Source organism: Muscardinus avellanarius (assembly GCF_963383645.1).
Source record: "Muscardinus avellanarius genome assembly, chromosome: 5".
NCBI lineage: Eukaryota > Metazoa > Chordata > Mammalia > Rodentia > Gliridae > Muscardinus > Muscardinus avellanarius.
Window position 1 is genome coordinate 15,128,270 of NC_137790.1, and position 14,015 is coordinate 15,142,284.

General features: G+C 34.2%; 1 protein-coding gene across 1 annotated transcript; it reads right to left on the reverse strand.

The window, feature by feature from the left end:
* Positions 1-6,561: 6,561 nt before the first annotated feature.
* Positions 6,562-7,119, reverse strand: LOC308262983 (keratin-associated protein 13-1-like; the record flags this gene model as incomplete). The annotated part of the gene is made up of 1 exon (XM_080695789.1): positions 6,562-7,119. The coding sequence occupies one exon, from the start codon at positions 7,117-7,119 to the stop codon at positions 6,562-6,564; it is 558 nt and encodes a 185-aa protein (XP_080551915.1).
* Between the last annotated feature and the right edge of the window lie 6,896 nt (positions 7,120-14,015).

Consider the following 14,015-nt stretch of genomic DNA (forward strand, 5'->3'; position numbering starts at 1 on the left):
TCACCTGTAGGATGAACCAGACATTTAAGCCTCATACCTCCTCTCCGCAGATCCACAGTCTCCTGTGATCTTCTATCCTGTCATTACCCTGGGTATTTGGCCTCTACTCTGACCCTCGTAGATTAGAAACCATTTGGATTTCAGTATTTGGAAAATGTACTCTTTGGGGGAAGATACGCAAATTGTGTTCTTGTCATTTTATAGACATAAATATTAAAGCATAATTTCAAATGCATCGCCTAGTTATTTTCTCTACTGCATTGTATGTATGTATGTATGTATGTATGTATGTATGTGTATGTATGTATGTATGTATGTATGTATGTATTTTGTGGTAATGGGAGTGGAACTCAGGGGTATTCTGCCTCCAAACTACATGCCCAGCCCCCCCTTTTTTATTCTTTATTTTGAAACAGGGTCTCACTGAGTTGCAAAGGGCCTCGCTAAGTAGCTGAGGCTGTTTGTGAACCGCCATCCTCCTGTCTCAGCTTCCCAAATGCTAAGATTACAAGTGTGTGCCACCATACTTGTATTGTTTTAAATTTTGCAATGAGAAAATGTTGTAAGTTTAAATAAAAATGAATAAACTGATATCTGCATATCTTGGTAATTTTTTATGTTTTTGTTTTTGACTTCAAAACCTGTCTGGGTTTTTATTTACCTTTTACTTATTAAGGTTATAAATTTTAACTTTAAGGTATAAAATCATCCATTTTGATTTTAAAGAAATTTTTCATCTTTCAGGATTATGACATCTGTTAATATTTTCAAATAATAAAGTGAAGAGTGCACATTTTTAAGATAGCAAACAATCTCATAACTGTGGCTTTCTGTTATTTAGGAAATTTAAAGCTTACATAGGAAGTTAGCTTCCTATGTAATATTTTATATTATATTAATTCCTATATAATTTTTTTCTGTGAAATAGTTATAGTTCACAAGGAGCATTAAGTTGGCTAGGCCATATAATTTTTCAGGCAATTATACTCTTATAAACTATACTCTAAAATATGTTAGAAATTGGAGTGAAACTATCCAGTAAGAAGTTTAATGTTAGTGAGTTCGAAATGGTGAGAGTGCTAGTACTCCTAACTTTAATAACAGAGAAGAAATAAAGCCAGAGAAAAAATCAGGTCTCTAAATAAAAATTTTAATACTTTTCAACATTTATTAGCAAGTAGGTCAAACATTTTCCCTATAATATTCTATAAATTTAGTGTAATTTCAATTTTCTTTTATTTTTTTCTAGCTGTCTGAATTAATAGCACTTGCTTGTAAAAGAAATTCAGAATCAGTGCAAATGTTCTGTTTTGCAGAATTCAGTAGGATATCTAAGTCGTTGATAACAATTGAATCATCAGTTCTGCACCAAATTTTTGTATCACTCAAGTCAAAGTTGACATCTTAAAGATAGACATGATTTAGATCTTTTCCTGCAGATATATCTCATCTTATTCTCTTTTTTTCTCAGCATCCAGTCCCATTTGACAATTGTCTTAGAATTTTATGTTTTGTTTATAATCAATAATAATTTCATTCACATAAGTGGGAGAAGGTTTAGGGTATCTCCACTGGACTTTTGCCAGGATTCTTGTAGAGGCATATGAAGTGTATATGCAGACAACACTTTTTACTTTGACCAACTGTTAAATCTAAAGAAAGACAAGGTATCCTTTTTTTAAATCTAAAGAAAGACAAGGTATCCTTTTTTTTAAATCCCCTTTCTGAATAAAGCTGTCACTTTTCTTTTAAAAGATGTGGAGGGATCACTTGAAAATAAAATTGTACTCAGATACAAGAGTAACACAACCCACACATTTGAACAAACGACCCATGTGCTGGGTCACTTGTTCTAACCTAGCCAATAGGCCAGATCCATGCCCAGCAAGGTGCCCCAATATCCATAAAATCACCAGCAGGTGGAGTTAGTGGGAAATGAAAATTTCTGGTTAAGTATGCTAGAAGAATGGACATGAGTTTGATGCTGCTCTGAGGGCATGAATGCTCTAGATTTAATGATTTTATTATACACTATATTGCTAAAATCTACTATTGTGAAAATCTAATGACTTTTTTGTTTGTTAACTACACCTTTCTTTAAAAAATATAAAGACATCCTTTTAGATGCAATGAACAAAAAAGAAAAGTTAATTTTTTTTTTTTTTTTTTTTTTTGGTGGTACTGGGGTTCCTGGAAACCCTTCTACCTCCGGGCTACACTCCCAGACCTATTTTATGTTTTTATTTGGAAACAGGATCTCTTAAGTCAGCGAGGCTGGTTTGAACCTGTGCTATCCTCCTGTCTCCGCCTCCCAAGTGCAGGGATTACAAGCGTATGCCACCACACCCGGCTAGAAAAGTTAATTTTTAAAGCAAAAAATTTTACTGAGGTTTTACTACTGAAGCAAGTTGATTGTGAGTACATAAATTGTGCAAAAATTATCAAATTCATTCAATATTCTTATTATTCAACTGTGAGTAGGTGATATTGTTGACCACATAAAAATAAATGGTCCAGTTTTACTGAAAACTTATTAGAATCTACTTAAAAAGATAGCAAATATTTAATAAAGCTACTTCTAAAGATATTTCTTATTGTTAACAATTTCAAGTGTTAAGCTATATAGTACTCAGATGCATAAATTTTCATTTATGTCCAGTAACTTTTAACTCATTTTTACTCAGGTTAAATTCTAAGTATTCATATGCATGTAAAAAAAAATTAAGCAATAACTAATGATATGCCTCTCCATTAGCAGCAGAAAAACATTAATAAGGTTAAAATAAAGTAAGTTTTATATCAAAGGTCAAATGTTTCAAGAATAAAATCAATTCCAATTTCACTCATGTTAAATTCTAAATTTTCATGTGCATGTAAAAAAAAAAGCAATAGCTGATAAAATGTCTCTCCATTAGCAGAAGTAAAACATTAATAAAGGTGAAATAAAATAACTTTTATATCAAGATTTTCAAATATTTTAAGTATAAAATTAATTCCAATTATTTGATTTATTTCTCTGGTTCAAAAATCCAAATAAAGCTATGGAAAGTTCACAGTGTTCTTACTGATAATGCAAATTCAAAGTCACTTAAAACCCTCAACATTGAAGATATAATTATTTGTTGTCTAAGTAATAAATCTCACAAATTTTGGTGAAGGATGGCATGGTAAAGACAATAAAGGAAGAATCTTATAAAAATACATTTTTAACTGCAACTGCATAATTCACTATGTTAAAATAAGCTTCAGTAATCAAAGTGGAATCTGTTACATTAAAAAATGTAAATGGAATTGTATACAATCTATATGACTTTAGCAATCCGACCTTTTTAATTCCTTGTGTTTTAGACAGCATTTCTTTCCTTGTGACCAAAACACATGACAAACACAACTTAGAGATGGAAAAATTTATTTGGCTCACAGTTTAATGAGTTAATCTGTGGTCTGCTGACTCCAACCAGCAACAAGGCACATGGTATAGAAAACTTACTTTTACTATGGCAGCCAAAAGCCAAGAGATAGAGAGTAGGGTCTAGGTAAATATGCTGTCCCCAACACCACACCATCTCCACCTTCTTCATCTTCTCCATCTGTGCCTTACCTCTGACGTTTGCTGCACTGGGGGCCATGCTTTCAACACATGAGCATTTGGGAGTATATTATATACCTAAACTGTAACACCTTGTCATTTACTGTTTTCACCTCTGTCTGCTTTAGATTCTTGTGTTGTTAAATTGAAGTAATCATTACTGTTATTTCATATAGCAAGGCAAATGTAAGCAATTTCTCCTGTTCCTTAATTGAGTTGTATTTACTTCCATGCTATGTTCCTGCTCTTTTTTATTCTCATAACCTATGCTCTTCCTCCATCTTACACTACTTTCATCAAGGATTCTTCATGACTTACACTTGATTGACTCCACTAACCTTCAATTTGACTCACCAGACTAGGAATCTGATTTATACTCTTAGTTACTATCACGAGATTTTGGAAACCACTATTTTTGTTGATATTGTTCAATGGTATTAAAAAGAGAAATCTATAACATAATAATTTTGATTCTTATAAGGTAAATGACACCGATATAATAATTTGTCATAGAACTCTAATTTTCTAGCAATTGCTTTCTGAGATGTTATCAAATACTTCTCTGTAATTTTACAAATTTAACATAATATTTTTTACTTTTATTGGTGCATTAAGGTCTCATGCCATAATGCAATTCATACTCATGGTTGACATACACGCACACAGCACTTGGTGGGCTCTTCCTCAGCTCCCTCCCTACCCCCATTCCTTATATAGGATATTGAAAATAGCATTGATATTCTCACATATTTACATAAGTCAATGGAAGTGTTTATTTTATTAATTCTCCCTCTCAGTCCTCCTTGACCACTCTCCCTTGCTCCACTGGAGTCTTTTCTCCATTAAATGAACTTCCTCTGGTATCCTGATCACTCCCCAGCTTCCACATATGAGAGAAAACATATGACGGTTCACTTTCTGAGACTGGCCAATTTCACTTAAAATAATGTCCTCCAGGTACATCCATTTTCCTGAAAATGACAAAACTTTGTTCTTCTTTATTGATAAGTCGAGTTTCATTGTTTATATATCACATAATTTTGTAATCCATTCATCTCTTGATGGATACCTAGGTTGGTTTCATAATTTGGCTATTGTGAATTGTGCTCTTATAAGATGGATATGCATGTGTCACTATAATATTCTGATTTTAGTCCCTGTGGAAAGATACCCAGGAATAGTATAACTGGTTCATATGGTGTATCTATTCTTAATTTTCTGAGGCATATATACACTGATCTTCATAGCAACTGTACTAATTTGCAACACTACCAATAATGTAGAAGAGTTCCTTCTTTCAACATCCTTGCTAGCATTTATTGTTGTTTGGCTTCCTAATTATTGCTTTCTACCTGAGGTCAGATGGAATCTCAGTGTAGTTCTGATTCACATATCTGATTGCTAATGATGATGTCCATGGTTTCATGCATTTATTGGCCATGATGTTTAAATAAATTTTTCAAACTTTCTTGAAGCTCATTTCCTAAATCTAAATTCATTTTTATTTTTACTCTTTACTATGGGTATTCATAAGACTAATAAAATAGATTTAATAGTAGATTAAATCTATTCAGATGAAGCAATTTTCATAGTGCCAAAAATACTGAAGATGCCTTGGTTGAACTAAGAGTTATACAACTAAAATAAAACAAAACAAAAAAATTCAGAAAATAATATTAATACAAAATTCATTTAAGATCTCAGGCTCTACTATGTCTTTAGTCTAAAAGCTGGGCAGAGTTTGCATTTTTTCAAGTCTTTCTTCCTTCATGTCTGAAATGACCTATAGAATGTAATCTTTGCCCCGTCACAGGGATAAATTATTGTTACATAAAATTGTTTATTTTGTATTATCTTAAGCCATGTAGTGAGTTATTGCCAATTATTGCAGGCATAGATATGGCAAACAATTTTATGTAGGTTTCAACCGCCTTTGATTGAACAGCGTCTCCCCTCGAGTATAGAAGCCATACTTTTAGTAGACCAGAGCATCTGAAAAGTCACATGAGAAAAACATAAGCCAGTTGTGATTGATCCTTTGCAATCAAGGTCTCAGAAAATAAGGAGGTTCTTGGGAATTATGTGTTCCAGATATTGTTCAACCAATTAAAGATAGAGAAGCCAATGAAGAAATGCTTGTTTTTGTAGATGAGAGTCTAGGTTGTACAATTCCAAAAATCATTCCATATCCACCTAAAAAGTCCCTGCAGGGTTGTTTCCCAATTGCTTATCATAAAGCCATCTCAAAAATGTACATTTTTATAAAAATTTCCCTTATGGAAATTTTCATTCTGAAAGATCCTGAAAGCTCATTTTTCTCTACAGTCATACATTAGACTTAGATATGTTGGTGTGTAAGTATACAGCTCCTCATAGATTATTTTTCTTATCTGCATCTCTAGTTTGCACACTAATTTCTTTGCTCACCTGTGTTATCAGAAGTACCTATCCCTCATTCTCAAGTACTTCTCACTGTTACTAAGACTAGTTTGCACATGCAAAAATGGTCTTCAAATATTTGTTACTTTCATAGAGGGTAGGGAACATACCCCATAGAAACAAATATTTCTCAAATCTTACAAATAAAATGTGTCCCAAACCAAGTTATACAGTAACAGTGAAGCTTACTTAAAATATTTCAAATCCTTAAAAACATAAACTGGAGGATAGATAATAATAATAATGTGAACAACATTTAAAGGGCCAGATTACATAATTTATTAGATTCATATTTTCATTTTATACTGCTCTTAGATTAAAATCAAATTGCATATATATGACATACATACACACATATCCATAGTACAGATACTAAAACAGTTTGATATTGCTTATTAATTTTAGAGTTTGCCAAAAGTTTAAGATGCAAGAAAGCTGTCATTTGAAGAATCAAAGGATAGGAGCAGTAGTAACAATGAAAACAGTGCTGCTCTGAAGACACTTGACCTCAAGGATCATAAGAATACAGACACTTAACAAGGGAATCCATAGAACCCAGATCCAAAGGTTGGTCTGTAACAAGGAGACTGGCAGCTCCTAGAAGGAAAAGAGATTGGGTTGCAGAAATTGTATCTGTAACCCTGGGAAGGGAAGCCACAGACTCCATAATTCAGGGGTCTGAAGCCACTGGATCCACAGCGGGAGGAGTACCAGCTTCTAGAGCCACAGCCCGGGGAACAGGAACTTCTCGATCCACACCCCAGGGAGCTGCAGCTGCTGGACCCAAAGCCTGGAGATCGAGCACAGGTCATCTGGCAGGGACTGCAGATCCTGGAGGTCCTCGGGCGGCAGCAGGACGTCTGGCAGGGTCCAGACACCACACAGGACCTCTGGCAGCTGGTGGGTTCATAGCAGGCCTCCTGGCAGCCACTGTAGAGAGAGGAGCCCAGCTGGCAGGTGCTGGGAGAGCCCAGGTTAGTGGTGTAGACCAGGTTGCTGGGGTAGGAAGAGCCGCAGGAGGAGCCTGGGTAGCGTAGGTAGCCTCCACAGGAGCGGGAGGAGAAGTTTCTTGAGCTGCAGTTGTAGGGCATGTTGAGAGGAGATGTGAGCTCAGCTGGATATAAGTGGAGAAGCTTCTGAGTTCTAATGTCACCTTCTGAACAGAGGCACTTATATACTCTTAGCATTAGGTGTGGTACCCAACAGGGTCATCCTTCACATATTTGAGCTCTCTCATTTACAAATGTGTAACTCTGTAATCTCTCTGTAATTGCAGTTGGATTCGAATAGTTTTCCATGTACTGTATTTATGGGTGCTATAATTCTGTTGTTACAGAGGAAAAAATGCTATGACTATTTCCTAATAAAGTCTATGCCATCATGACCAGGGAAGCCCTTCCTATTTCTGGGGTATAGGTTTCCTTTCTGGCATTGGTGCTGGCCGCTCATCTCCTAAGACTAGAGAAAGAGAGAACACTATTTTCTTCCAGTTACAATGGGTCAGTTTCCACCTAAATGGGGGCTTTCATGAGAGGGATTCACCTTGATGCGGCACATTTCCACTCCTCAAAATTATGTTGTGATTTATTGTAGCAGTGATGAAAAATTGTGACACGGAGTGCTACAATTTCACAGCGTCTGACATTCAATGAACAGACAAGCAGACAAAACAAAGAGAGCAAGAGAGAGATGGCTAGAAACTCAAAACAACATGTATTTAGAATGGATGGTAAAGGGCTCTATTGAAGCCGTTGAATGGAAGATTGACCTGGCTTTTCCTTAGGCAGCCAAAAGTCAAGCACTTGAGAGACAATGGAAGAAAAACATTGAGATAGAAACAGAAAGAAGGGTCAGGGACTACAGGTTTTTTTTTTTTCCTAATTCACTCCTAAACTATGATTTGTCTTATCCCAATGTCTTTATACTAAAAACTTTGCAAAATTAACATAGTTTAGGAATTTTGATATAGCAATCTTTTGTTATTTATATTTATAATATATAGGGTCTTTGGCCCTTAGAGTGTCTCCAGCATTGCACAGTATGGGTTTTCCATGACTCCCTTTTACTTTCATAGTCAAGCACAAGCCTGCATTTTTCTGCCTTGAAGTTATTCCTTCTTCAGTTCTCCATTGGAGTGTATATGAAAGTCTCTATGACTATGTCTTCTCTCTCTTTTCTCTAGCTCCACTATCTCCACTTCTCATTTTTGTTTTCTTCTGTGTTTAAGTGTGATTTTATCTTTTTTATTTAAATTTGTTTTTTCTTTATTGTTGGTGTGTTGGTTTGCCTTTGGTGAACAATAAATACAAAGTTAAAAAAACTAATTTGGTAGATGTACCAGTATCTCAGAGTATAACCAGCTGCTTTCTATGTTAACTTATATATTCTGTGGTTAAAATGTAACTAGTTAAATTATATTCAGTACTAAAAAAAGTACACTGCTGTAGGTGATGGTAACATATTTCTATCTTATTTTCTTATAAAATATCAAATTAACCACCATAATGATAAAAATGTCAACTGTATGACAATTTTAAAAAGTAACAGCATAGACCCTCTAGAAGGAAGAGAAATGAGGAAAGCAGTACATTTTTAACTCTACTAGCTATTCTGAGCCATTTATTTTCTATTCTTTGAAGGCAGAATTCATGTCTCCTTATTTTGTGTCTCTGCAAAGAGATTGTGTCCTATAAATTTTCAAAATTATCTTGAAGAAAAAATTTAGGCTTTAAAGGGAGAGCATATTATTACTATATGATATTTTTTCTTAAAGTCACTCTTAATGATATAGGCTCTAAAAAATTTAGACAATGTTTTATCATTTGTTTAAAAATAGTGTCAATACCTCGTGTTACTGATTTTTTATTCATTTCTTAAATTATTTATAGTTTTGAATACCATTGCCATTAAAATTGACTTACCTATGAGATCACAAACATATCTTAATCCTGCAAATTCTTGTTCACTTATTTATTGAAAATTTTTACAAAACTATTTTTTTAAATTTTTTTAATTGGTGTATTGTAGCCATACATCTTAATGGGGTATTATTGCTACACCAAAGTACAATTATTTTTCTAGCTTGGGGGAAAAAGTAGGAAGATATATTTATAAGGTAAAACTGGAGAATATAGTGAATTTTGCTTCAGTTACTCCCAGTTCCTTATTCTAGGACACTTCTCTGAACCAGTTCTAAGAGGTATTCCTCCCTTATTTTTGTTTCTAAAACTTTGTCCTTATTAAATCAAGATAAGTTTGAAAAGAATTCATAAATCATCTACTTTTCCCTGAATTTATCTTGGAAGTTCTAATATTTGTCATGTATAATATAGATTTTAGTCATTTTTTAACTGAATTGTTCATTAACAATTAAAAATTGAGACATTTCACATAAAATGTATGAGTCAGGGCTATATAAACAGAAGTTTCTGATCTATGATTGTAGGTTTTGTAGGTTCTCGGCAATAGCCTGTAGAAAAAAAAAAAAATTGCTATTTGAAAAGTGCTTCAGCAGAATCTCATCCATAGTTGAAATTTGCAGCTTTCCTGCTTGAATTTGAAATTTCCGACTTGTCTACCTTTCTTCTTGAAATTATTAGTCAACTTGTTACTTATATTTTGAGGGATCTTGCTTTAATCAGTCAGTTAACATAGAACCTCTATAAATAAAAGTCAACACTTGTTGAGTGTGTTAGCGCATACCTGTAATTCTACTTGGGAGGCTGAGACAGAACGAATATATGCTTGAGGCCAGGCTCAGCAACTTAGTAAGACCCTGTTAAAATAAAATAATAAAACAAAATAAAATAAGGCTGGAGATTTAGGTCAATAGTAGAATGCCCTTGGGTTCAATCCTCACTAACGCAACAACAACAAAAACTACTTATATAAAGACTTTCTTTAATCACAGTGTACTACTAAATATTAGCACACAACATGTTCTTTTTATTATTAGAGGCACTTCAACTCTGAATTCTCAATGATAAATTTATTTGAGAAAGATATCATGAATGTTTCTCTTAACGGTAACATATGAAATACTGGAGCACATTTTGCCCCGTAACATATTCTTGAAATATTTTTCTAGGGATCATTGTATTAAAATTTTATAAAGATGAGAAACATTGAAAGTTGTTCAATAGACATACTGATGAAACAAACAACTCTGTTATTTTTCTATGAATTGTCCAATTAAAAAGAGGATCGGAGACCGGGATTTAGCTATACACTGTTTATTTGGGAGGTGATCCAAGTAAATCCCTGTAGGGAGAAGTAAAATGTGCCAGGGAATATAAAGAGTACAAGACAGGGTGTGTCACTGAGCCAGTTACCATTCTGGGCATGTGGCTCTCAGTTCTAGTGCAGAATCCCTTAAAGGGATATACCATGCTTCTAAGAAGGGAATACATCTTTAGTACAAATTAAAAAAAAATCTTAGATGTTCCCAGTAACCGGTCCTCAATGTGTACACATGATTTCTTCAAAAGTCATAGAATGTCAAAGATTAATATTAGGGATGGGATGTCACTTTCAGTAGCAGATATACAATAAAGATTAAAAAAAGATAAACTAATATTATGAAGGCATGTGGTCAGTTATAAACCATATTGTAACACAATAAAAAGCATATATATGGTGTAGAAATGGCAGAGAGGGTCAGAAGTTCAGACAAGATATTCTCTAGAGCCTTGCCACTTTCCAGGTTTCACTAGGTCTCATCTACTATGATTAAACTAATGTATTAAACTGAAATTGTCAGCCTCATGCTAGCTTCTTACATATTTGGGCCATTCTTATGTATTTTTCACATAAATAAATATGTCAAAATTATATAAAATTAGAAATTGCATGCTTTTTAAAATATGAAACCATTGTTTCTAAGAAAAAGTGGGAAAGTTGAAGAAAATACAGAAATGTGTGCGCATGTGTATGTACATGTAACTATGTTTACATACATGTGCATCCATATGCAAACTTCAGAGAAGTACTAAGACGATGAAGAGGCAGAACTGAAGTAAAAAATTGTGAGCTGCAGTTCCCTGAAGGTTTCATGTTGATTATGAAAGTGGTGATTAAGAAACCAAGCCAAATGATCGCAAACTCATGGGGCTCGAGACACAAAATTGGAATTCAGAGCTTATCAAAGAGTTAGGGCCCTGGGAAATATCCCAGACCTTAAAGAACTAATTCTTAGAAGTAAAATTGAATTTCCACTAGCCGGTTTCTTATGAAGACGAAAGCCCAGGTTTAAATTATATCAATCCCTGATTGGATTAAAGTGTTCTAGAATATGGGTGTCCTTATTCTAGCATCCTGTCAGAAACAAGTAAATTCTCTCCAGTGGAAGGTAAAATCATCCAATTTTTTTCTTTCAAACGTATCCATTGTGCTTTCCAAACACAGAAAGAATAAGAGAAAAATGTAACACAAAAGAATACCAGGAAATAGAATCTGAATCACAGTACTCATACTGTGCAAATGACAAAACAAGGTATTAAAACACAATCATGCACGACATACCAACGTTTTAGCGACAAATGAAACATACAGCGGTTGTCCCATGAACTTCTGACATCATAAGGTGTACTTAAACAATGATGATTATGTCATTGTGCTTTATAAACTTATAGGACCACCACTGTCTCTGCCATTTGTCACTAAAACACTATGTCGGACATGATTGTATTTTAATGTCTGGTTTGTCATTTGCTGATGTGGTTCCTATGATTAGAATTCTATTTTCTGATATTCTTTTTTGTTGAATTTTTTTTGTTTTTATTCTTAGAATGGGTGCCTGCCATTAAATGACAAAGGATTGTATCCATGAAGGATTTAATGATAAGTATAGGAATACATTATTTTACAGAAATAGCTCTACTTAAATAATGAAGGATAAGATTAGGAATTCTAGTAGAAAACTGCAAACAATACAATACTATCTATTTAAAAATTAGAAATTTAAAATGCAGTAACTAATTGAAAAACCATAGTGAATAGGTTTAGAGAGGAGAGTAGATGCAGCCTGTAAGTGAACTGAAAAAATGGGACAGAATGAAATCCCCAAACTTAAATACAAATAGACAAAATGATTGAAAACACAGGAGACACTATGAGACAAATGTGGCCTGCTTAAAAACTTTAGCTTATAATTGGAATCTAAGTAAAAGGGGAAGGGGAGATCAGGGCTAAAACAATATTTGAAAAGACTCTAGCTGAGATTTATAATTTTGATGAAAGACACTGCCTCTTGTGTGAAATAGAGATAAGAAAAGGATGTAGACCTGTCCCTACCAGGGTTTAGATGACTAAAAGCTGAGCTCAGCAGACATTACCCAGAGATAGTCTACAAAGACTCTAAAGCTAAACTTCCATGTTATTTATTTATTTATTTATTTATTTATTTATTTATTTATTGTGGGTCCGGGGATGGAAGCCAGGGGCATTCAACCTCTGAACTACACCCCCTGCCCTATTTTTTATTATTTATTTTGAAACAGGGTCTCACTAAGTTGTGGAGGGCCTCACTAAGTAGCTGAGGCTGTCGTGAACCATGATCCTCTGGTCTCAGCCACTCGAATACTGGGATTATAAGTGTGTGCCACCATGCGTGGCTACTTACAAGTTTTTTTTAAATCATTAAACAACTGAAATAATTTTCTTCATTAACCTAAGTGGCATGCCTAAGACATTATCCACTGTGAATTCTGTGCTATCTAGTTCTTGATTAGTTTATTTTTTGAAAGGTATAAAAAAGATTTAATATATTCAGACTTCTTGTGGTTTTGCTTCTTCATCAGAATCTTCCTTTATAGAAGGCTGGAGAAGAGAGGGGAAATATTACCTATGAAGAAGACTAAGAGGTTAGTGTTAGGGTTTAAAGGTAGGATTAGTTTCTCAAGAGCAGTGGAGAAACTGAATCAGAGTAGGCTGTCAAGGCATCTCCTGTCTATCAGGGTCCAAATGTCTCCTCCTGGACTTAGTCACTGCCTGGAAGTAGTCCATGGAAAGCAAATTTTTGCTAAATGCAGTGTTAGATTTTGCACTACAGCAGATAGAACCTTAAGTCATTTAAGTTTCCTGTATAGCATAAAGTCTGAGAAGTGAATTATCCAGGATGTCACACATACAGATGAGATTCCAGTTGGACCACAAACCTCATATTAAATATATCAAATCTCAAATTTATTTTTTTCTTCCTCTCATCTTATGAGTGTTTACCATCTTACTTCTCGCCGTGAGGGCCCTGATTAGTAGTCACTTGGGTCTTTACTCAGTTCTGTTCCTCATTGTCACCATGTTGCCTAATAGTTATCTAGATTTCTTTCTTGTATTAAATATCAGTATCATTCCATTTTGGAGGCTCATAGTTTCCATTTTATATTGTATTTGAGATATGATAAATAAAGGTACATGATCCCTGGATAGTAATTTTGGAAAATGGGAAAGGCTGGTCATAAAGTTGGTTACTTTTCAGTCACCTCTTCATTAAGTCCAAAGTTTTGCTTCAAATTTATTGACAATAAAAAAGAAAGAAAGAAAAGAAAAGAAAAAGAAAAAATAAAAAAAACAGAAGGTAACTTACTCTCATTCCCTGTCAGATAGAAATAGTTTTCCATAGTATTCAGGGACAAAACAAATAAAAATTATGTCAAGAGGAAAAGGAGGGGATTTCCTGGAGACAATGGAATAAATATTAATGTAAATCAGTCACTGCATTTCTGACATAAGAGTAGTTCATTGGCTTTGGCTATAACAAAGAATAATAGCATTCATAAATACACTATGAGGAAAACTATTTGAATGCAACTATTACAGAGAGGTTACTGAGTTACACATTTGTAAATGAGACAGCTCAAATATGTGAAGGATGACCCTGTTGGGTACCACACCTAATGCTGAGAGTATATAAGTGCCTCTGTTGAGAAATGACATTAGAACTCAGAAGCTTCTCCACTTATATCCAGCTGAGCTCACATCTCCTCTCAAC